The sequence below is a fragment of the Thermobia domestica genome, chromosome 1, assembly GCF_964235325.1.
Source record: "Thermobia domestica chromosome 1, izTheDome1.hap1.1, whole genome shotgun sequence".
Classification (NCBI taxonomy): domain Eukaryota; kingdom Metazoa; phylum Arthropoda; class Insecta; order Zygentoma; family Lepismatidae; genus Thermobia; species Thermobia domestica.
In genome coordinates this window covers 72,081,935-72,108,526 of record NC_137454.1, presented here as the reverse complement: position 1 = coordinate 72,108,526, position 26,592 = coordinate 72,081,935, and the positions used below count along the sequence as shown (strand labels likewise).

The following is a 26,592-nucleotide window of genomic DNA, read 5'->3' as shown; positions in this document are numbered from 1 at the left end:
AACATAGCACTAACAGGGAGGTTGTCTCATAAGAAGCCATGAAAAGAATAGCTGGGGGTGTGTGTGTGTGCAAAAATTGAAGTTTTGTCAGTGAAACCTTAGATAAATAGACTATCACATAAGTAGAGTACTTACAAATGTTCCGAAATCGTCAACACACTTGCCTTTTAAGTTTCTTATCCAAACTTTTAATACACAAATTTGAAATAGAAATATGAAAAGTCAATAAGATAGTGTTTTTATAGTTATATTACTCATGAAAGCAGAAAACTAATAAGAAAAATTTAACTTTTTTTTTTTCCTTTTTTAATGAAGCTATAATCAATTACAAAACTGCTATTGTGTAATAAATATAACATGATGCAAATGTGACATTATACTGACTTCAGATAGCAGGAACTATGAAGAAAATCAAGCTGGTGACAGAAAAGATTTACTACAGATATCATATTCAAAAACTTGAAACAAAATAAACAGATTGCTAAAGTGAAAGCAAGTGACTTGCATTGAAAGTAATACAATTTTAATTCCATACTTAAGGCCAATAATCCAATTATCACAATAACATGTTTCTAATAAAATAAGCTTTATCAAAATAAAATATACTTCTCTTAATAAACAAATAAAACAAACAACAACATTTTTTATACAATTATGCTATTTTATATCCAAATAAATAGTTAATATTTAAGTTTACTCAATATAATTACAATTTATATTAACAGAAGAAAGAAAATTTCTTTCATAATGATTCGAAAACTCCCCCCCCCCCCCACAATTTTCATTTTAACCATCATAGAAGAAAATATTATATACAAACATGAATAAATATTCCATTACCTATCAAAGAAAGTGTTGTATTTTGTCTCTATTTGTAGAGTCCCTTATCACAACTTGTTATAATTTACGCGTATTTCTTCTTCGCTTTACAAGAGTGAAAGGCACAAAATTTATGTGAAAGACACTCATGAAATTTACTGAAAAGACAAATTCTTTTCTATACTACAATGTTGATAAGTATCATTAATAATTTATATTGATTCAAAAAAAGTTGTTATTTAAAACAATCATTACCCTTGACAACAAAAAATCCCAGAAACAGTGTCATATAATAAACAGTTTCCAGTTACGTTACCAAGTTAAAATATATACATAAAAGTACAGAATCACTGTAGCAAAAGGGTTTAATCACATCATCACTATTTTAAGATCAAGTATAAGACAAACTGTTTAACAGAAACACATGGCATTAAATGATTTCGGTGTTGGTCCTATTTTCAATAGCCCCAGAAGATAACTACATGCAGCAACCATAAATGATACTAAAGTTTCATTCTTTTTCTTTGGACAATCAATGGGAAAACAAAACTGATTCTACTTCATGTAAATGAGACAGGGTGTCTACTAAAATTCCAAAATGAAATTTCGTGACCTTTTCCTTCCCAAATCATAAAATTTAGTAACATTCTCAAGAGCAAATTTGGGTGCGGATTCGGCCGAATTTTCATGCATGCGATAAAAGCGTGGTTTGTTTACAATTTGGTGGCATCTAAAGCCGACCAGAGACATTTTTGGTGGTGAATTTTGACGTTTAATAGAACAACATTTTCCAATCTATACTTATATTTGCACAGACAAAAAAATTCGTGATCCAAAAGCTAAATTTCGTGACTTTTTCTCGACTTTCATGACCGTTTTCTGATTTCATGACTTTCGTGACCGATAAACACCCTGTGAGATAGAAAGCAAACCCGTTTATTAAATCAAATTGTTGATCAGTATACCAAATAACAATGTTCTACAGCTACATGTAGCTTTATCAAATAACTGAAAACGCTGAACGTGAAAAACATACAAAACTGCATATGAAAATTTATTGTAAGGATTGCCTGCATGGCGAGCTCAGAAATTTTACTTGTCATTACACAAATTTCGTTCCAATTAATGTACAAGTTTATAAATGGATATCTCTTGACCCAGCCCTAAAGTCTTGATCACTGTTAATGAAACAAGTTTGAAAACTAAAACCATGATGGACGTAGAAGGAAATATTAAATGGGACCACAAATAGACAAGCTCACCATGTAGCACAAAATATAAATAAAATGATCCTACAAACTTTAGGAAATGAAGGGTAACTATATTACTTCACATTTATTTAAAGATATAGCTCAACAGATATTTGTAAACTTGTTTAAAAAAAAAAAAATCTATACTGCGTCTAACTTTGGACTATAATGTTTCGGTAAACACTGGTGCCTTTATCGGAAGCTCAGGGTAATTCATACGTAACTTTTACCTCTTTTCAGAATACTATTTTGCACTAATTGCGTGTGCCCAATGTATCAAGTGAGACCTTGGACCAAGAAACCTCAGGGTTCGTTGATCTATCAAGTTTTTATTATTATTTATTTATTTATATATTTTATTATATTTTTCATTCTATTCCTTTTCTTTGGCGGCAATAATATAGATACAAGCAAACAATGTCTTCAAAAACAAGGGTGAGAAAATTAACTCTTAATCGAGCATTGGCCCTGTCACTAAACTAATATATGTACACTCATGTCAAAAATGATTGTCGTATATCTATAACTGTCTACTTGTAAGAATATAATTTGATAATAATTTTGCAGGGTACTTTTAATACTGATACTATGTGTATAATCGGAAAATGTATATTTGTTGTAAATTTCATAGGAAAAGAATTATAAATACGAAAATTAATTAAAGTAAAACAAAATGTTGCTAAAAGGACAAGAAAGTTTTATTCTTCTTAATTGATGTTCTTTTGACATGAAATTTGCCACATACACGTCTTTGCCGATTATACACATACTAACATTGTAAGAAATACCGGTCGAATTCGTTATCAAATTATATTCCCACAACAACATATTTATAGACATGCGACTATAATTTTGGACATGAGTGTACATACAGAACTTGGACCTCTACTATTGTCCAGGATACAGCTACTTCAAACACCTGGGTCGTTGTTGTCAACGAAGTAAGATATGTATACGTGTCAATATTTTATTCTGTTCAACACTAAAAATTTCCATCACTAGTGAATAAACGCGAGTGAAGACTAGACTTATTACATTCAAATAACTCTAGGAAAAGACTACGAACTTATTTCCCATAAGCAATAAAACATTTGTTAGCATCACTTAAATATAACAGTAATTGAGTGATGTTAATTTCTAATATCTGTCACTCAGTCAACTTCCATATCATTTGCATCCAATTTATATATTATTAACGTACGAATATGTGTATTTCCTAAAGAAAATTCATTTATGAAATTATGAGAACTTATCAGTAAATAAGTTATTTATTTTAAATATATTTAAATTTAGTTCCGAGATGTAGTTTTAATCTATGGACGAGGGAGTTTGAAGGTAAATAGATCCGTCAGGGAACTGTACCCAGTACCACTGTCTCTAAAAGTTAATTATTCCTTAAGTGTTTTGAACTCATGTTCTATCCTTAATTTCTCACATTATACCAACTGAAAAACGATCACGTTAAAAATTTATGCTAACACAAATTCCTTATGCTTGAACAACTTTTCTTTGAACGATTGTTTTAATCCTTCTTCCTATTATAAAATTTTGTACTAAACTGTACAATGTAATATAGTTTTGCGGAGTGTGCTAACCATTGAAAAAAATGGTTAGGACAGTTCTTGTTATAAAGAAATTTTATTCGATTACAAAGGATTTGCATTAGCAAGAGTTTCTTCAATCATTGTTCAATTTAGCACACTCACTCAGTGCAAAACGGCATTAGGAGACAAAATTATATGAGTTACGATGACCAAAAGATGAAGACGGCAGTGTCTGTCAAAGAAATAGTGTAATTACAGAACAAATTTACGTGCAGTAAGTATGTATTTTTTATACATTGTATTACTTTAATTAATTATTAAGGTGAAGCATTAATTACCCACATCACTGTTTCACGTGCTTCAAAACAATGCAGAAACAAACAACACGGTTACCGTTACAACATTAAGGGACTGCTATGAAAGAAATTCAGTGATTCTGAAAGACATGCCTGAACGTAATCTCTCATCATAGAAACATAAGCAAATCCCACTTTGAATTCAACACTAAAAAGAGGGCCGCGGTGGCTCAGTGGTAGATCGTTCACCTTTGGTGCATGGGGTCCCTGGTTCGATCCCAGCTCGCGCAAGTGAACTTTGTGGTGGATAAATACTGTGTGAGTGGGTTTTCTCGGGATTTTCCCGTTTCCTTCCACTTTCTTCATTCCAGTATTTCCTCCATTTCTCATCGTCACCGTTTCCTTTAGCCTAGCCGGCATAACCACGGGACGTATGAGTTAAGGATTTCATTTCATTTTTAGCACTAAAAACAATGTTACAAGCGTGTTTCACACTATTATAATTTTTTCTTTAAACTCACTGGAAATAAGAAAGTATTGACAAATAAGCAGTTGAGAACGATTTTGCTTCTTCATGTAAAGGAACTCATCTGTATTCTTATCTGATATTCTTTCCGATTTTAGTCAATGTAAAATAGGTACGTTTCAATGAAAATCAAAAGGAAATGAAAATATTTAACATTTGATTTAATATTTCCGCCTGGAGACTGTGATAAGTGCAAGTGAATGATGATGCAATAATTGATGGAATAAAGGAGGTGACAAATCAACAAAACTGTCATGATGACCATGATATTGTTTACTGCAAATTTACGTATCTTAGAGCTGAACCAAGAATTCTCCGAATCAAAAATGTGCACTATGACTGGACCACCGTGTTCTCAGAAAAACAAGAAAGTAGTAATAATCTTAGAGTACTATTTTAACCGTGAAGTATACTTATTACAATTATACATTCTATTGTTAACACTCTGCGCAAGTGTCTACTTGCAGGATCCTTTTTTGATGTGATGCTTCAGGCTAACCTTATGATTAAAAGCAACTCCACACACCTCACAAGAATAAGGACGCTCTTGAGTATGTATTCGTCGATGTTTAATTAAATTGCTACTTTCACTGAATTTCTTTCCACAAAATTCACACACAAAAGGTTGTTCTCCTGTATGACGACGAATGTGTTTGATAAGCTCCCCTTTCATCGAAAATGCTCTTCCACAAAAGTCACAAACAAATGGACGCTCTTTTGTATGGACTCTCTGATGATTTTTCATTACTGACTTTACGGAGTATCCCATTCCACAGTACTGACACACATAAGGCCTTTCCCAAGTATGTATCCGCCGGTGATTGATTAGACCTCCTTTACGTATAAACTTTTTACCACATACGTCACATTCGTAGCTTCTTTCTTGCGTATGTATTTTGATATGCCTTGTGAGGTCTATTTTATCATTACATCCCTTTCCACAATAATCACAATATAACAAATCTTTATTATGCCATCGCGAGTGTCTTATTAAATTACTTTTACTTGAAAATGATCTACAACACACTTCACATTTCACAGGCAGTTGATCTGCTCCAAAAACTTTGTGATTTCTCACTTTGGTACCAGTTGATGTGTACAAATTACATTCAAATGAGCTGTTTTGGGCACAGTTGACGCACACATGTTCTTCTACTTCCATATACGTTGAAAAACCTTGACCACAAATAGTGCATAAGAGAACATCTTTCGTGTCGTTAAAACTTACGTCACCTACAGTTTCCGAAGAAATAGCAGAAATGGAAGATTCTTCACGTACTCCCGAAACTGATACTTCTTCTGTTTCAATGGTAGCTTCATATCTCTCATGACTTCCATCTTCTTTCCTAGATCCTAGTTCTACTTCGAGAACCTCAAAACATGCACTATCAGCGAAAAATTCGGCATCATTTTCCACTTTGAATTCAATTTGTTTCTGCGTTTCTATTTCAGAGTTCAAATTGCTTTGCCTTTCGTGTTCCATTTCTGATGACTTAAGATTGCGTTAGTTACGAAACTAATAATCATTTCAAAAGAAGAGTAACTGATATGCATTAAGTGTTTTTGAGCTTTCCTTACAATTCTAACATTTAATGATGTACATACGCGTGTATTCGTTTGATGGAGTTTAACGTCGATTTCAGCCCCGAAGTTCATATGAGATGTGGACCTTTATTACATCCAAACTACTGTACTCCCGTCGTGAATCGAATTCATATCTCATTCGCCGAAGTACTACAAATTTTGCCATAGTGAACCCCAATACATGCTCTGGTCTTCAAAATGTAGTTCTACAGTGCTGTGTGTTATCTTTAAAACTGCAGAAGTAGATCATTTCAGATGCTTCTTGATTGTTTATTAATATTTGTAATGATGTACGGATGGCTCTCATCATTAGAGTTCTTAGATTAAACACACTATAAAACTCCGTAACTTGAAACCTGCTGAAAAAAAAAGAGAATGTGCACTGATGTTATAATCGAAGTTTTAACTGTTATAAGTATTCTTTGACATCTAAACACAACACAGATACGAAAAATTATAATCATATATGTATAAACATCACACAAGCCTCATTATATTCTATATTAATTTATACCGTTTTGTATTATTATTAATGTATGCTACAGTACACTGTGTTGTATAGGAAATGTGAGAAAACTTATAAGAAAAATATTAGAACCTCGTATATAAGAGGGGCACGGTGGCTCACTGGTTTGATCCCAGAGCTATGAGTTTGTGGTAGACAATATCGTGTCCGTACCTTTTCTGCGATTCTGCTATTTCCTCCAACATTCTCTTTCCACCAATTATTTCATCATAATCATTCACTTTCGCTAATCATCAGTCCCCTTTAACCTACATAGCATAAACGTAAGAGTGAAACAAATATATATAAAGGGTCTAATTAAATGGATCAGAGAACACGAGTTGGAAAATACAGGGTGCGGCACGTAAAACCGGCCCGTCGTAATATTCTGGTATATTGTGTTTTTGGCAACACTTAAATAATCTACCTTCCTACCAAGAGATGGCGTGTCGAGGTCGGGTCGACTTACGTGACCTGCAGCAGTCACGTGCAGCCGCAGCCAGTGAAATTGTCGAAACCAGTTGAGAAAAAGGCCTCGTTGTGTTAAGCCGGGTGAGTGTCAGTGTGTGATAATGCCGTATTCGATACCCGTGCGTGTTGCCATTGTTGAAGGGTTCATTCTCACTGGATCTTTTGTGAAAACAAAGAATTTGTTTCGGGAGAAATTTCCAGGACGTTCTGTGCCAGCAAAAAGCACCATTCAGGAATTGATTGAAAAATGGCGGCGTACAGGATCGGTTCAAAATGCTCCCAGGAACAGACGACCATCTGTCTGCACGCCTGAATTAAAGATGCAGGTGGAGGAGATAATGACAAGAAGTCCTCGAAAGTCAACCAGGAGATTGAGTCAACAGGTTCATGAGAGTGAGAGAAGTTGCAGACGTGTTTTAAGGGGACTGAAGTTAAAACCGTACCGGATAAGTGTTGTGCAAGAACTGAAGGAGCCTGACCTGCAGAAGAGGGTGCATTTCTGTTCATGGCTGTTGAGCAATGTTGCCAGTGGTTTCTTGGATCCACTAATGCTCATCATGAGTGACGAGGCGTGGTTTCACCTGTCTGGGTACGTAAATTCCCAAAACAACCGGTATTGGTCGACAGAAAATCCACACGCAATCCACCAGGTACCCTTGCATGATGAAAAGATTGGTGTTTGGTGTGCCATTTCCGCCACACGCGTTATTGGGCCCATATTCTTTGAGACGACAGTGAACAGTGACGTGTATATGGGAATCCTGGAGGAGTTTTATACACACTTGACCGAAAAGGAGCGTCAGTTATGTTACTTTCAGCAGGACGGTGCAACATGCCACACATCAGCTGCATCATTGTCCCTTGTTCATGAGATGTTTACACCAGAGAGGACAATCAGCAAAGGCTTGTGGCCTCCTCGGTCACCAGACTTGTCCACGTGCGACTTTTACTTATGGGGACTGTTAAAGGGAAGAGTATACGAAACAAATCCACATACAATTGAAGAACTCAAGACCAGGATCCAGGATGTCACCAATAGCATTACAACACAACAACTGACAAGGGTATATATGAATCTCCTCAATCGTGCTCACATGTGTGTTGAAGTGGGCGGAGGACACTTTCAGCACCTGCTGTGAAGGCTGCTGTGAAGGTGAGTAGTCATATTCAATACATTACATTTCATTTATATGTTGTAGTTAATCATATTCAATACATTACATTTCATTTTATGTGTTCACTTTACGGGCCGGTTTTACGTGCCGCACCCTGTACAAAGCAAAGTTGTTAATGATTGTATTTATAACGCTGGTTAAACACGAAGTAAAAACAAATAGTTTTGATAAATGTATTCGTATCAACATCATTGCTAAAAATGCTATCCCATCGGACCGAGAAAGAAAATGTTGCTCTCTCTAACCCTGATAGAAAACTCTACATGTTTTCAATATATTACATAGCAACTGGAGGAAACAGCTTTACTTTTCTTTCTTTCTTCTTTTTTTCTAAGCAACTCCTACATAGATTTGAATTTATTTATATGAAATGATAATTTAAATAGTGAAAAACATATGACTGGAACGAGAATCGAACGCGGGTCCCCGGTTCATTGTTCTGATGCGTTAACCACTATGTTATTCAGTTCGCTTCCTGATTACTCATACAATTTCTCACTCTTCACTTCAGCCCTCAGCCTCTCAGACCACATGGACTATTGTGCCTGGATAACTCAGTATCTACATTACAGAACACACCTACCGTTAAATTATGTATTTTATATGTGGAAGAACTATTTTATTTTCACACGAACCCGTATATAGCTGTAAATTTAATGATACCGAATGATATTCAAAGAGCAAAAACAATGCGTGGGAGAATCGAACTCTGGTCTCTTACATGGCGGTGAGTTATCCACTACGCTATCCAGTCAGCAATCCTAATTGAGATGTATAGCTAATAGGGAGAGGATTCGGTCCAGTTGTAGACTTTTTTGCTCTTTGAATATCGTTCAATACCATTGGTTTTGAATGGTTTTCACAACACATTTGCTAAATATCGATACTTGTAACCGAATTGTATGTGTATACATAGTTTTTCGTTCAGCATCCATTAGTCACTGTTGAAATGTTGCCAACTTCAGGAAACAAGTGTATTTTCGAACAAAACAACCTAGTTTAGATGATAGTATACAGTTTCTGATTATTTTCTAGTATTATATTGTCATTTGCAAATAATATATGTAGAGAAAATCATTACAAAAATATTGCACGTAATATAAATACTTATTATTGTAGGTTCACTCTCCTGCTTACTGTAATTCTGTAAATTCAACATGTTAATTGCCAACAAAATGTTACCGTGCACATTCGTCATTCTTTTATCCACTCCTAGGCATCTACTATAAGTGTTACCCCTAAAGAAAAATGCTTTAATTATGAGAAGAAAATATAGTACAACCTGTTCATAAAAATACTATCATATTTTAAAGTGATATTACATCGGTTTGGATAATCGTATTTAAATGGAATTGGTCACAGTTGAAAGAAAAATTCAAATATTTTTGTGCATGTAATAATGGATAACAATGTCAATAATGGACGGGATTAAACACAGAAAGATATTTTTGTGCATGTAATAATGGATAACAATGTCAATAATGGACGGGATCAAACACAGAAAGATATTTTTGTGAATGTAATAATGGATAACAATGTCAATATTCATATTCATATTCATATTCATTCATATTCATATTTATTTGCCTGTTTATAGCTTACAAATGAGGACAATCCTCAATTAAGCATTACAGTTGTCAGATATGATTTACATTCTCTATATATTATCAGTAAGATAAGTTTCCACAGAGTAATAGCTTTTTTCCAACAATAATTCTAACAGAGTATTTCTGAATATCCGTTTTTCGTTAATGTTCTTATACTTTGCTGGTAATTTGTTATATAATTTTATACAATTCATATACACAGTTTTGCTAAAATTTGCATAATTCTGTTGGATAGTATACATATTACAATTCTGCCTAGTATTGTATGAGTGAATCGTATTAGCTAAAGTAAATAAATCCTTGTGCTCGATTACATACATAATTGTGCGATATATATATAAACTAGGTAATGTCAATAATTTATACTTTTTAAAAATATTTTTACATGAGGATCGTTCAGGCATACTTAACATTATTCTAATAATTTTTTTCTGTATTCGGAATGTACTAGCACTTATTCTCGAATTCCCCCAAAATATAACACCATAGTTTATTATTGAAAAAACTTTGCTATAGTATAAGGACATGACAGCTTCCTTGCACAAACTACCTTGCAACCTACGGAATGCAAAGCAGAGTGAACTGAGTTTAGTATTAATGTATTCAACATGAGTATTCCATGTTAAATCTTCATTAACATATACTCCTAGAAATTTAATAGATGGTGTTTGACATAATTCTACAGTGCCTACAGTTATTGGTACAAGTTCATTTCTTTGGCCCGGGAATCGAAATTTGACAATGTTAGTTTTTCCTAAATTCATAGTTAATTTATTTATGTTTAACCAACTAATAATTTTTGTTAGCGTCTTTGTAGTGAGCCTTTCTGCTTCATTTACTGAGTCTCCACTGACAAGAACATTTATGTCATCAGCATACAATGTTGACTTCACACAGCCTAGACTATTAACCAAATCATTAATATATACAACAAACAAAAGAGGTCCCAATATTGATCCTTGTGGTACTCCTTTTGTTACTTTCATTAAAGATGATTTAAACATTGTTCTTCTGCCATTTACCTCTTTACAGATGCCAACAGTTTGACTACGTTCAGATAAATACGACTTTATCCAATTGTTTGCCACACCTCTGAAGCCATAAGAATACAATTTTTCTAGCAAAATACCATGGTCTATAGAATCGAACGCCTTAGATAAATCAACAAAAATACCAATTACATGCTTTCCTTTATTTATATCCATTGCTACATCAGAGATGAAATTAAAGATTGCAGTGTTGGTTGACTTCTGGCTTTGAAACCCGTGTTGACTTGTGGATATTATATTATTTAAAAGGAAAAAGTTATTTAGTCGTGCTTTCATTGCTAACTCAAATATTTTAGAAAAGCACGACAAAACTGAAATAGGACGATAATTATTTAACTCCAATTTACTTCCCTTTTTATACACAGGTGTAACTCTAGCTAACTTAAGCCGCGTAGGAAAAATTCCTGTCAAAAATGAATGATTTATTATATGACAGAGTTGATGTGCAATAAGAAGAGAACTTTCCTTTACAATCATGGATGGCACTTCATCCCAACCTGGAGAGCTGGAGCTTTTTAAGCTTTTTATTATTTGTAAGATTTCCTCTGGTGTAGCTGGTTTCAGGAAAAGCGACTTAGTTATTCCGCTCTGTAGCTTAGAGTTATTTTCTTGATGAACTATTTTGATTGGGTTAAATGTTTCTAAAGTTAAGAAATATTTATTAAAATGATTTGCAATCTTATCTGGGTTACATACTACTTGAGAGTTTACTTTTATTGCATCAATTCCTGTTGTTTTTACCTTATTCATCTTACCATTAATTAATTTCCACATAGCTTTACTTTTGTTTCTCGCTGCTAAGATGTAATTTGTACTGTGTAAGAGTTTTGCTGTTCGTATGACTCTTTTGTAAGTCTTCCTATAGTATTTTACATATTCAATAAATTGAGGTGTTACATCTTTACACGTTTTTAGTTTTTCTGATAACTCAAGTAGTTTGAGTTTAGAAGTCCTAATTCCTATAGTGACCCATGGTTTCCCTAACCTTACCTTACTGTAGTTCTTTCTGGGAAACGCAATATTGAAGTGAAAGAGAAATGTATCTAGAAAAAAGTTAAATTTACCATCCGTATCACCAATTTCATATATTTTGTGCCAGGTTTCTTGTGCTAGCAAGTGTAGAAAGTAATTAATATTAGTTTTTGAGAAACATCTTTTTGTTATAACTTCTGATTGAGTAGGTACGAATATTTGAGATGTGTATATTTGCCCTATTATTGCATCATGGTCAGAAAAGCCTGGCTTAAAGATATTCAAAGAGGTAACTGACTCTGTGTATTGTTTACTTATTATTATTTGATCTAACGCAGTTTTCCCTCTAGTTGGTTCTCTGATAAGAGGCTGCAACCCAAACATATCTAATATATTTTGACATTTTGTTTTTTCTCTTGATTGAACCAGCCAGTCAATGTTAGTATCACCACAAATTATTACCGTACTATATTTCTTACACAGAGACTCAAGAGCAGTTTCAAGACTCCTAAAGAATACATTAATATTTCCTGCTGATGACCTATAGATGCAAATTATACACATGTTTTCAATTGAAATAGCAACTATTTCAAAATGCAATTCAACAACGAATTGACTTACATTTATTTCCTTAAAACGTAAATGGTCACCTACAAATATACATACCCCACCATGTTGCCTACTAGCGCGTGAATAGTTTGTAGCCAACTGATAGTTATTTAAGTGTACCATATTCATCTGATTAGCAGATAACCAATGTTCACTAAAGCAAATGACATGCATACCTTTAAGATCCTCTTCAACTAATACATCAAAAAAATCAAGTTTACTAGCTAAACCTTGCACGTTCTGGTAATATACATTTATTACATTGTAGTCACTGTTACCTCTATTGGCTAAGTGCTTGGAATTTTTATTGGGACTTGCATTAAAAAACTATTATCATTATACCTTGTAGGAACCTTTCTTGCTCTATTTGATTTTCGCTGAGTTGTACTAGATGGATCGTTTTGTTCTATACCATTTGTGGATACTTGCTGCGATCTGTTAATATCCAGTCCAGGTTCTTTCGTACCGTGATTTGTATTATGTGGACCTTGTATTAACGATATTCGATCAATTTCTTCACTTTCAGTAGCCAAAAGTACTCCTGGCTCCTTATCATGGCTTACGTGTGAGTTTCCTGTCAATTTTAACACTTCACCCTCATCCCGATTCGCTCCGTTCGAAGTCGAACTGTGTCTCCTTTGTTCAGACGAAATTTGATCACCTTCACAATCGTTTCCATTTCCGTCTATTACCAGTGCTGATGTACTTCCACAATTGATAGGTATTAACGTACTATAAGCTGTGCACTGTGCTTTCAACTTATTTGGCATAATGATATTATACAGTGCGTTGCGTAAAAACAATTTCCCTAGACGATTTAAATGGAGGCCGTGATTAGTATGATAGTTTCGGGGCACACAACTTACATCAAGAAGTTTGACATTTTTGAAACTTTTACACAACACGTCAATTTTTTTATTTGTTTCTTTTATTTCATTGTTTACACACGACGAGTCATTTAAATCATGGCGATACGGCAAGTTTACTACCACTACATTTGTGCCTGAAAGTTTCTGTAGAGCCAATTCTAGTATGTTTAGTGCATTTTCAGCTTCATTACAAGCAACGTCATTTGCACCGCCTATTATTACAACTGTGTCATGTTCATTATAATTTTGATTGTGGATGTAAGGAAACACAACGTCTTTTATCTTAGCACCTGGTTTTACCGACCCAGAAACATCCATGTCACTTATTTTATAGTTTAGCCCAGTGGCAATATCGCGACCATGGCTGTCACTAATAATAATGATTTTCCCTTGTACTTCTTGTCTTTTAGCGTTTGTATTATTCGTGCGGACTTGATTCACAATTTTACATTGTACCGGTAAATTAATATTTTTCCGAGGATTTGTCCTTTTTGGTCTTAAACCAGAAGGGCTCATGTTTGAATTTACCCTTGCACTGCTTTTGACTTTGGTCGAAGAACGATTTGATTTGTTGCTTCCCACTTGAAAAGCACTCCGAGATGGTGTGATTACATAACTACTTCCTTCTGGTTCGTCTTCTAGAACTGCGAATCTATTTTGCGTTGGTATTTCTCGTACAACACTATGTAGTCTGGATTTATTCATGCATTTGTTGTGAAAGTTAATATCCTTGTGTATAAGCGGGGGGACATTCTCTGATTCTTCTTGGTGCTTCATATATGTTTGTTGTTTGCTGTTACTTGTTTTGTCTTTGCCGGGTACTTGCACTTTTAACTGACGGGCATTTGTAGATTGCTGGACATTTGTTCTGTAACTACTTTGTTTTCTTAAGTCTGCTACCACCTCACTCCATAGCGGACTGCACTCCCTTGTACTCCTGAATACATCTCCACATTTTTCTGGATAATATTGCTTCGATACACATTCACATTTTTCGTTTGCTAGTAATGATATAATTTTACGTAGAGAATGTATTTCTTCAATTAGCTCACTTATTAGTTTATTTTCAGATGATTCACTCGAACACGGTTGATTGTCATTTGTTTTCCAGTTACAAATTGCTTCTATACAGTACCTACATTTTGTCTGTTGAATATCGTTATCTTTGTTGCTAATATCAGACAGTTTCATATGTCTATCTAAAGCACTGCACTTCAACTCACAATCAGGTAAATTACTATTACTAAATTTACCGACTTCAGCCGAACTTTTACAGTTTTGCGGACGTCCTCTTGCTCCAGCTACAACAGCCGCCGCCATTTTTCATAAGACCGGGATCAATAACGGACGGGATCAAACAGAAAGATATTTTTGTGCATGTAATAATGGATAACATGTCAATAATGGACGGGATCAAACAGAAAGATATTTTTGTGAATGTAATAATGGATAACAATGTCAATAATGGACGGGATCAAACACAGAAAGATATTTTTGTGCATGTAATAATGGATAACGATGTCAATAATGGACGGGATCAAACACAGGAAGATATTTTTGTCCATGTAATAATGGATAACAATGTCAATAATGGACGGGATCAAACACAAAGATATTTTTGTGCATGTAATAATGGATAACAATGTCAATAACGGACGGGATCAAACAGAAAGATATTTTTGTGCATGTAATAATGGATAACATGTCAATAATGGACGGGATCAAACAGAAAGATATTTTTGTGAATGTAATAATGGATAACAATGTCAATAATGGACGGGATCAAACACAGAAAGATATTTTTGTGCATGTAATAATGAATAACGATGTCAATAATGGACGGGATCAAACAGAAAGATATTTTTGTCCATGTAATAATGGATAACAATGTCAAAAATGGACGGGATCAAACACAGGAAGATATTTTTGTGCATGTAATAATGGATAACGATGCCAATAATGGAAGGGATCAAACAGAAAGATATTTTTGTTCATGTAATAATGGATAACAATGTCAATAATGGACGGGATCAAACACAGAAAGATATTTTTGTGCATGTAATAATGAATAACAATGTCAATAATGGACGGGATCAAACACAGAAAGATATTTTTGTGAATGTAATAATGGATAACAATGTCAATAATGGACGGGATCAAACAGAAAGATATTTTTGTGAATGTAATAGTGGATAACAATGTCAATAATGGACGGGATCAAACAGAAAGATATTTTTGTGCATGTAATAATGAATAACAATGTCAAAAATGGACGGGATCAAACACAGAAAGATATTTTTGTGCATGTAATAATGGATAACGATGTCAATAATGGACGGGATCAAACAGAAAGATATTTTTGTTCATGTAATAATGGATAACAATGTCAATAATGGACGGGATCAAACACCGAAAGATATTTTTGTGCATGTAATAATGAATAACAATGTCAATAATGGACGGGATCAAACACAGAAAGATATTTTTGTGCATGTAATAATGAATAACGATGTCAATAATGGACGGGATCAAACACAGAAAGATATTTTTGTGCATGTAATAATGGATAACAATGTCAATAAATGAAGGGATCAAACACAGGAAGATATTTTTGTTCATGTAATAATGGATAACAATGTCAATAATGGACGGGATCAAACACAGAAAGATATTTTTCTGAATGTAATAATGGATAACAATGTCAATAATGGACGGGATCAAAAAGAAAGATATTTTTGTGCATGTAATAATGGATAACAATGTCAATAATGGACGGGATCAAACAGAAATTTATTTTTGTGCATGTAATAATGGATAACAATGTCAATAATGGACGGGATCAAACACAGAAAAAGTAAACTCACTCATGTTTACTTTCTGATCAGTAAATATGGGTTCATTGTTGGATATTAGCAGGTAGTTGCTATTTCTGCTGGAGGTCACTTGGGAAGCTTCTATGTTTCTGTGTCGTAAGTGCTGATGTAAATTTATTTCCTTTCGTTGTGTTGTGTTATTATTAAAGAAAAAGTTTTAAGGAGTAACGTAATAACACTTTAAAAGTATGAGAGTATTTTTCTGGACACGCTGTATATCTGCAGCTCAAAAAGATGAGCACAGGCGTTTGGATTGAACTACGACCTGGCACTTAGTCTTGGGATTTAGAGAATGGGTTAAGAACATGGGCGCCCGAAGGGGAGGGCAGGGCGGGGCCCGAGTCCCCCCCCCCCCTCTGGCTCACGAAAATGTATTAATTTTTTTAAAGATTTTCTTAATACAAATAAAAAATACGAAACGTAATATAGCAACCAGGGTTTTGAGCTCCCCCCCCCCCTAGAAAATTTTCTTCAGGCGCCCATGGTTCAGAAGCTTAACTGTCAATATACACTGACATGTTTATACATATGCTGCCAATACATACTAAAAGCTACAAGCAGCAATATTACAGAGAAATAAACACACTGCTGAACAAGACTGCACTTATTTAATATAAAAACACATTTACACGTGACGTTTCGATCTTCTAGCCAAGATCCTCATCAGATGTACACTCATTTTATTCGCAAGACGTATGACTATGATTGTGTGTCAGCATTATTACACCATGCATTTTTCGACAAGCTACTGCGAATGATCAATTTCAATTTCCTCTCTCTTTGTTACCTACTCTTTCGACATACAATTGATCTTACGTATAAAGATTAGCTAGAACTTATAAAATATAGTAAAGAATGATCTGGGAGATTTCCCAAGAAACGAAAATATCACCTATACAATAAAATGTTTGGCTTAGGTGGCCAACATACGGAGGTGAATTTCAACTAAAACAGCAATATGAATGAAGTTGTGTACAAACACAGTTTTAAGTAACACAGATCGCCAATTTACACGATAATGCAGGGATTTGTAAGGTCCACAAAGTCAAAGCTCAGTTAGCAAGTTTACCATACTTATTTTACTTTCTTTTTAAATTTATTGTGTTTAATATTCATGCCAACAAAATTTCCTCTTCTAGCTCCAAAATGAAATCGTTTTCGAACTATAGTGTTAGAACCATCTTTAAAAATTAAATATTTAGTTCATATGTTACTGTAGGCCAAAGAAGACAATTAATAATTGTATATTAGTGAATGATAACGAAGCGTATGCAAAATGTTAAAGTACGAGGAAACTGTAATAAATTGAAATAAAAATTAAATGTAATCTTTAGTTTAACGTTCAGTGGTTATGACGTGTGGGGTCAATAATACATGATAAATATAAACAAATATCAAAATTAGTGAAGTGAAAAAAAAGTAGAGGAAAAAAAGGGTCAAGGATACCCATGGGTTTGTCCGGGAAGTAATAGGGCTGATTTTCCCCTGCCAAAACATGGTGAAGGAGGGGGATGTTACTGCGCTGGTTGGGTGGTGGGGGATCTTAGCTACCAGCGCACCAGTCGTCAGTCGTCTCCAAGCCTTCGCAGAGTGAAGATCGAGCTTAAGGTGAACCCCTTTTAAGGTGCCTTGACATCTCCATAATGAATCGTTTGTGAGAGCAGCGTTATGTGGTGAAGTTTTGCATCAAACTGGGTAAAACTGCAAGTGAGAACCATGACATGATCAAAACTGCTTATGGGAATGATTCCATGGGTCGATCAAGCTGATGAGCAAGTCGAAAATGAAATTGATATTGATCATCTTTTTGACAGCAAAGGAGTGGTTCACAAAGTCTGTATCCCCTGGTCAGACTGTGAATGAAGTACTTGAAACGTAGAAAACGAGTCTTCCGCGTCCGTCCAGCAATCGCTGGATCATAGAAGCTTAATCACGACAATGCGCCAAGCCACCACACTACCTTTACTGTCATGGACTTCCTGACCAAACATGGCATTACATAGCTTCCCAGCCACCCTACAGCCCAGATGTCGCTCCTGCAGTCTTCTTCCTCTTCCCCCGACTGAAAAGCGTCATGAAAAGACAGCACCATGGCTTGGTCCAGGACATTCAAGAGGCAGTAACGAGAGAGCTGAAGAGCATTCCAGTTTCTGTGTTCCAGAGAGCCTTCAGTGATTGGCAGAGTCGCTGGAAACGCTGTGTTGATGCACAAGAGGCATATTTTGAAAACTATTAAGTCGATATGTGAAAATTGTGCCCTTTCAGCCCCACCACTTTTCGGACAAACTCTACATGTTCACCACAAACACCACAGATGATCAGTGATAAATCAGGGACACTTTGTACCACAGCCGAACCATGTACCACTGAACTATCATTGAATCGGATTACTTGGTACAGTGAAGTTTTCTAGCTTTCGAAAAATGGAACATTACTACAGTGTTCATCCATCTTCATAGTCTATTCTTCATAAACTCAGGCAGAAACGAAAAAGTGCTACATTCTTATGGAAATAGTGTGCTTACACGTTTTCTACAGAAATGAAGATAATTTAATTAGTGCTCTCTGTACTCCTTCTATTACTCTTATTATATCTTCTTTATCACTTGCTACGACAGAAAATATCTTTTATTTTCTAAACATTGGGGTCAACACAATTTATTTTCTAACTAAATAATGCTATATTGCCCGTTTCACACCACTACCGAAAGAGCAACCCAACTCTTGTTAGGACGATGGTTGTTAGTTCCTGCCAGATGTCCGATGTCATTGAGTAGAGAAAGAAACAAGAAAGAACAAAGAAAAGAAAACAAGTGAGAAATAGAGACATAATGTTATTACTTTTTGTGATAAATTAAATAAAAGAAATCTGGAGAAAAGGGGACTTTTGGCAACTTCTTTTCTTCTTTCCAACCGAGGATCATCTATTGTTTTCTTAGATTTGTGGCCTGTTGACAAGGGACACTGCCGTGTAGGTGTCCCGTCGATTTCCAAGAACTGGGGTTCTCTTGTTGTGAAACCATCTTTAGATTCATATTTCTCTCACAATAAATAATATAGCTTTGTATTCCTTTCACAATAATTATTAACATGTGATATCCGTTCAAATTTTAAAGGTTCTTTATTTATTCATTACTAGTTTTAGAGAAAAAATGATGTCTCTCGAAAGCAATCTTCGTGAAGAAACTGATTGGATAAATCTTCCATTATATTCCATATTCAAATATGTTCATGTTTATAACTTTTTTAAAAAAAGTACCGACACAGTAATGAAAATGGTATTGTAAAAGGTTCACAAAAAGTATAGATAGCATCGTGGTTGCTTCATTCTCCAAACGAGATGATCAGTACGGGACTCTATAGCTACTTTTGGGCCACCCTGTATAAAAAATATAGCATTATAATGAGTTCTACATTTCTAACGATGAAGAGACAGGGACTGATTAAATTAGCTAAAAGTATCGGTTTATCTGTCATATGAAACAATTATATTTATTGTATGTATAATGAATTTTCTGGTAAGTCATTTTTACTTAGCGCATTGTTTTCACTGTTGCCAGATTACTCTACGAAATGAAAAAGCCTCTTGGAATTACAAAATGTTAATGAAGTGCAACCGTTAATTTCCGAATTTGTATTAATTTGTGAAATAAGTGTATTTGGAAATGTTTGCGAAATCATTAATGGGTCACGAAACTTTGATTTTGATAGTTGTTTGTTCTTGTCTCAAAAATAATTTAACAGACATAAAATGAAACTTTCTCTTTAGAATCTCGCACGAGTCTCTTCTACAAATTCCGCTGCTTTTCAAACGTGATTTCGTAATCTCCACGTTGCATTTCTTTCTCAATGAAATAATTTGTAACGGGATTCTTTAATGCTTATAAGGCGGCTTTAGATTTGGTCTCAAGCTATACTTTCTGAATTTCTGAAAATTGTTTTTCACCTGAATTCTAATTTTAGAACTAGAGAGATGAAAACTCATTTATATTTTTTACTTTATTAATAATTACAGACACAGACCACAGCACTAAATATTAAATGCACTTCTGTAACAGTTTCGGTATGTGCCATAGCCTTCATCAGATACCTTATGAAAGTGTCGGTACAATCCAAAATAACAACTTATATACAAAAAAAAAAAAAAAAAAATCAAAGAAGTCTGGCCTACACTCTTAGAGTCAATAAAATTTTCTCTTCACTTGTCCATATTTACGTTGTTACCTTGTACTGCACTTTCATAACGTATCTGATGAAGGTGAGGATACAGAGTCGAAAGTGTTTTTAATACATAGAGTATTTTGGTCAGTTATATTCATTATTTGGTCAGTGTATGTTTTATTAATACAAGCGGAATACAGCTAAAATGAACAATATATTTTTTTACTTATTTAAAACCTTGTTCAACCATTTTATTTTCTTAACGTAAATACTAAATATCATATTACTAGATTTAAATCAGCTTCCATCGTAACTAATCTAAATGTCCCAAAAAACAAACATATATGTTCTTGTTGAACATGAAGTGCTGTTGTGAATACACTGACTACTGAGTCCTGAGTATTTTGGTAACTCAATCAGGGTTGGCAAAAACCATGGTTTATTTTGGAAAATTTTTTTTTTTTTTTTTTTTGTTTAATTAATTTGCTCTATGTATTCATAATTACATATGGATAGAAATAAGTTTGATTCGCCTTGGTGTTATTATGCAACAATGGAATTATGTTGGAAGGAGTCACATAAGTTTAAAGAAGTGCGGTCAGTAAATTTCTTAAATTGGGAAACTCCCGCCTTAGCCATCGGGAAAATCCCGTTATTATTATGAATGCAAAGCAGTAACGGGAAAACCCTGTTACTGCTTTACATATAAAATTGTAAGGTCAACGTATCATAATCAGTATGCTAAAATTGAGGTATTAAAATACAAATTTACTATGTAGATATCATTCAATAAAATTAAAACGAAGTCCAATCTACGCTAATGTTGGAAGCTACGTAGCCAGAAGATAAATTTTGCCAATTTCTATCAATATATTTAAGACACCTTGGCTTCTTTATAAAACAACAGGCATTCAGGTAAGCAGAAATACACAATTTGGCTTGGTTTCATATATTTAAGCCTGACGTAATACCGAGGTTATCAAAAAGACTTTCGCCCGAGGTTATCAAAAGAAAAAGTGACATCCGAAGCGCTACTTGGTTTACACTTCAAAGAAGGGTTGTGGTTTGACCGAGAATTGAAAACATGGGACGCATTGATTAAAACGTGAAAAGGAGATAAAACTAATGAGAACTAAGAGGAAACGTCACCATGAAGTTCACAAGATTTAAAGCAGTTTCCTTTTCTTGTTTTTTTTTTTTTTTTTTTTTTTTTGGTTTAAACTAGTTGGCTTTTTTGAAAAAAAAAAAAAAAAACAGCTGGTTTAAATCATGGTTTAAACCAACCAACCCTGTTCTCAATTATACAGAAATCCAAATATTTCCGATACGCAAACGATGAAATCAAATTAAACAAAAGTTAGGACTGCTTATTACAAAAATTAAGTAACCAAGGATCCCATTTATTTGTTGATCACGAATTCTCTGATTTCACCAGGTTTCCCAGGTCACGACTTACTAATTTCCAGGTCTATATACAATGTAAAAAGTCAACTATGTTTTTCCTGACCACGGTTCGTCATCTACTATCAGTGCACATGAATGTAGTGTATGTATTGGTGAAAGAGTTCTACAAAACAATCAATTTTATTTTATAAAATATCCTCTCCCAAATAGCTGCAGAAAGACAAAAAACAAAACGGGAAATGAGTTCTGAGAAGTAAAAATCCGTACTTAAAATTCTCTAACTTATTCGGGCTTTTTAAGCTTTTCATGAAATTCCCTGGCTTCTCCAGGACTTTTTAAGAGTAAGCTACGAATAAATTATTCTTGATTTCCCAGATCGGTGGGAATCCTGACAACATTCATCAAAGTATAAATATAAGTTTAAAAAATATGACTGTTTTTTGAGTTATTAGATATTTATGGAAAATTAAAATATCTAGAAAGCTTTCTTAGTGAAGGCATAAATACTAATTACCATCAAAGTTGCGACAAACCCAGGTTTTTTTATTTTTTTGTAAAAAAAAACCTAACCTAATGTGTTTTATTGCGTAAAATTGGGTTTTAATGAATTTTACGCCAATATGTAAAGCGGTATTCCTATTTTAAATAATACTTAAGCATTCATATTCTAATACATAAAGTTACGAAATTCCCTTTTCACATAAAATGAATCCGTAAAACCTCATCCGCGTTTCGTGGAACACATTTTGTACCATTGGCACTTGCTTATATTTCGGTTCTAGAAAGCAGGAAAGGGTAGACAATTTTGTAGAGTAACAAAGAGGTGGATAATTCTATATAATATAAAAGAAGAATAAAATCCCTTATTATATTTAAAATTCAAATCCCGGGCCTGCTGTCCTGACTAGAGTTTTTTTTTTTTTTTTTTTTTTTTAGTTCTCTCAAAACAAGCCAGGCAAATAAATACTGGGATAGTACCTCAAGGTCAGGAGCCAGACATTAAAAAAAAGGAAAAAAAAAGAAAAACTAAAATTTCTTACCACTAGGCTTTTATGAATTTACGAGAAGACTTGCCAGCTGTCCAGCCAACTCTGCAGCACTTGAAAGAGTTTAGGGCCGATATAATCCGAAATTGGAACGAGGCTGGGTGGAAAAAGCACTAAAATTAGAGGTAGGAAACTGGTGACTTGGACTCTCTGAAATGGTGACACCAACAAATCCATATATAATTTTTAGGTTTTGTAGTCTTTCAATCAAATTATTGTAATAAAAAAAGTCTGAGTTTGTAATTATCATAAGAGTGGATTTAGTTTTGTCTTTAATTAAACTCTTTCGTTTTTACGTGTGTAATTATCCAAATGTATTGTTCAGAAAATAGAATAATAGTAATTTCTTCTTTTAAGTGAAGCGTCTTCTATTTGTAATTAACTGACACATGGAGAAAGATATTTTATATTTTATTTTTTTATTTATTTATTTTTTAAAATTTATTTATTTATTTTATTTTATTTTATTTTATTTTATTTATTTATTTAATTTTTGTACCACTACGCGAGCAAGTACTACAAAATCAAAGGAAATGTAGTCGCATTGCTTTTTGTTCCAGATTAGAGCTGAACATCGTTACAGTGAATTTGATTGAGCGCGAACAAAATTTATTATGCATAATTCCCACATTTTTTCTGATGGCAGATATCGCTTCTTGATAAACATATATTTTACGTAGTAAATACAAATTCTGAACCAATTCTGAAACTACATATGTACGGAGAAACGTTGGAAACAGATTTAAACGCAGAAATAGATCACATATTCAATGTAGCTAAATTAAATGAACACTAAGTCAACACTACGAAAATAAATGAATTAAAGGAAAAAAGCCTTTAAAAAAGTTGATCTGGGACCAGTAAAGTATCCTTCTATTCGAAAAATTAACCCAATGGGAAACGAAAATTCTAAATTCTACTTTCCAACCGAGTATAAAGCCATTTATACACACTGCAGTATATCTCACAGATTACAATAATTATTTTATGGAGAAAAAAATGAAAACTTTGAGTTTTACGTCCCACGGTTATGCCGGTTAGGCTAAAGGAGACGGTGATTATGAGAAATGAATGAAATGGTGGAATGAAGAAAGTGGGAGGAAACGGGAGAGCCCCGAGAAAACCCACGCACACGGAGTTTGTCCACCACTAAGTTCACTTGGCGGGGGCTGGGATCGAACCCGGGACCCCAAGCACGAGAGGTGAACGCTCTACCACTGAGCCACCGCGGCCCCCGAGAAAAAAAAATGAAATCACGGGTCTACGAGGTCACGTGTGAATGCAACGGTACTAATACAGACATAACAAAGCAAAGTATTAGAAGACAATAAAAGAGTACACATACATTCAAAAGATGAAGTTCCTTCAATTTCAGATCTATTAGACCATTTATTAAATGAGTGGAGAAAAACTTTCAATTTTCACAATTAAGCTACTATATAAATCTTCCTTATCTTTAATTCTTATCACAAGCACAAAAAGTCATCTTACCACAGACAAGTGAAACTTAAACAAGGAAAATGAAATTACCGTAAGTTTTACGAACCATTAACGATTTCACAAATATTTTCAAACATATTTCACAAATTTAGAGATTTGCTGTAAAAGGACTACTGTAATTTCAAGATGTATTTTGGTTTTATACAATGATTAACAGAATGAAAGAATATACTAACTAAAAGCGATTTACAAGATACATTCAAATACACGTTACTTGTTCAAATAATAAAATTAAAAGCATTCATATTTCTTAATACTAGAAATAAGAAGGTTCTTACTTAGAAGTAGTAGTTTTTGTAATAATACACCAGTAGTTAATAAACACACTAGAAGCAAGCAATAACCATTATAGAATAGTATATAACTAAAATACCAATATTGATTTGATAGACATCGATATCAGAAACTAAAATATAGCCAATTTTGATATGTAAATGGAATTTTCATACGCAAAATGATGACCAAACTACATTTCTTATCAGAATATTAAAATCCTACTGACTAATATTTTAATTTGCTAGACTGTAGGACTAGATGAATGTAACATCCCGTGTGGCAATTAGATATCAGTATCACATTTAAGCAGTAACTTTCTTCTGGGAAACGACGTGCCGGTACTTCGATACCTACTACGAATAAGTTATTCTATGTGTTCTGATTGACTGCTGAAGTAAGTGTCAAAATTTAAAGGCAAAATGAAGAAATTAACAGGTGCTATCTTCTATTGATATAAAATTCACTTGTTTCAATCTCCAAATCCACTTAAATTGAAAAGTTCATTTTGCAAATATAATAATTAAAAATAGCTAGAAGAATCATTTAAAAAATGTTCCCAAAATCTTCCCAAAGTGTGCGGGTACTATGTACCATTGCGTATTGCCTGAAAAAGGCAGCGTATTTTAGTATGCAATAGTTAAATAATAGTTGTACCTATTCTTAAGTCAACTGAGACACAGACTAGTGTTACTTTTCCTGAAATCATTTTTTTAAAAGTTTAACGTCCCACGTTTATGTACTGAGGCTAAGGGAGATTGTGATGATGAAATGGATAATAATAGTGGAATGAAGAAAGTGGAAGGAAACGGAAGAACTCCAAGAAAATCCAAGCAAACGTTATTTGTCCATCATATAACACACATGGCGGGAGCTGGGATCAAATCAGGGATCACCGCGGCCCCCGAAACTCAATTCGTACATGAGAAAGAAACACACATTAAACATTAGACAAGTACACTAACTAATTAGAACACAATTATTAATAGCTATGCTCTGTAACATAGGTAATCCGAAAGTCCATCAACGCAGAAACAAGAACTAGTAATTAGATCTCATCTTTTACCAAGCCGATTCCGTCAATCTATTGTTACCCATCTGAAGATTTTGTTTTATATTACTATCCCTCCTTCTTTATTTAACTGAAGACTCCTTTTCCACAGGTTTCCCAACCAGAACTACATGCATCTACGCATACCTCAACAATATGTCCCTCCTAATTTAAAGACCTGAATTTTATTATCCGTGTGAGATTTGGAGACAAGTAGTTTTGTAAAGTTCCACGTCATTATTTGATTAAGATTTTAATGTATTTTTTCAGCATCGAGGCTATATGAGACAGAAGTATTCCTTAAAGTGGAACCTGAATCACTACTCGAATAGGTATCAAAGGCAAGCAACCCTAGCGGAGAGTCGAGTCGAGGACCACGAGCAGTAACCTTATTGTTTGTTCGAATAATTTTGCACAAAGTATTATCACAAAACTGTGTTTTCGAAAAACCGCCACTTCTTAGAGAGGCAGCGACCAATTTTCATATTAATGTTTAAGAGCTTGACTTATTAAAAATAATACAAAATTTATCATTTTTCTTTTGCTTGTTTATTCGTAAGTGAAAGGAGATAATGAAATGCAACTTACCACAATCATAGATAATGTTATTCTACAACAGAAAATATGGATCTGAAAAATTCTCAGTGTTCCATCCATAGAAATTACAGTGTTCTCAGAATAACAACTTCCCAAAATCTAAGTAAAGGCAGCGACCAGAAGAATGAACTCAACCGCATTTGATTACGTGTCACGTTGTTTTGGTATCCTCTGAACTACTTTTTAAATACATTATTATTTAATTTTAATAACTGTATGTTAAAACCATTTTGTTTATTACAAATTAAATGCAACTATTATTTAAAAAGTAGTTCACAGGATACCACAAGAACATGATACGTACTCAAATGCAGTTGAGTACATTCCTCTAGTCGCTGCCTTAACTTAGATTTTGGGGGGAATTGTTATTCTGGCAACATTGAAGATTCTTCAAGTTCATATTTTCTATTG

The 26,592-nt window shown here is 34.0% G+C and overlaps 1 protein-coding gene across 26 annotated transcripts in view; it reads right to left on the bottom strand.

Annotated features, from left to right (window-relative positions):
• Positions 1 to 26,592, bottom strand: part of LOC145686039 (uncharacterized) — an 86,348-nt gene that overhangs the window by 13,551 nt on the left and 46,205 nt on the right. For 5 of the 26 annotated variants that reach the window (XM_081759064.1, XM_081759107.1, XM_081759055.1 and 2 more), the window contains one exon: positions 428 to 6,378. The exons of 15 other annotated variants lie outside the window; for them this stretch is intronic. In XM_081759064.1, coding sequence (XP_081615190.1) covers positions 4,893 to 5,918 — 1,026 coding nt within the window. In that variant the 5' untranslated portion in view covers positions 5,919 to 6,378 and the 3' untranslated portion in view covers positions 428 to 4,892. Of the gene's footprint in view, positions 1 to 427; positions 6,379 to 22,754; positions 22,858 to 26,592 lie in introns of those variants that run through there. 6 more of the 26 variants (XM_081759074.1, XM_081759115.1, XM_081759082.1 and 3 more) reach the window with 2 other exon arrangements.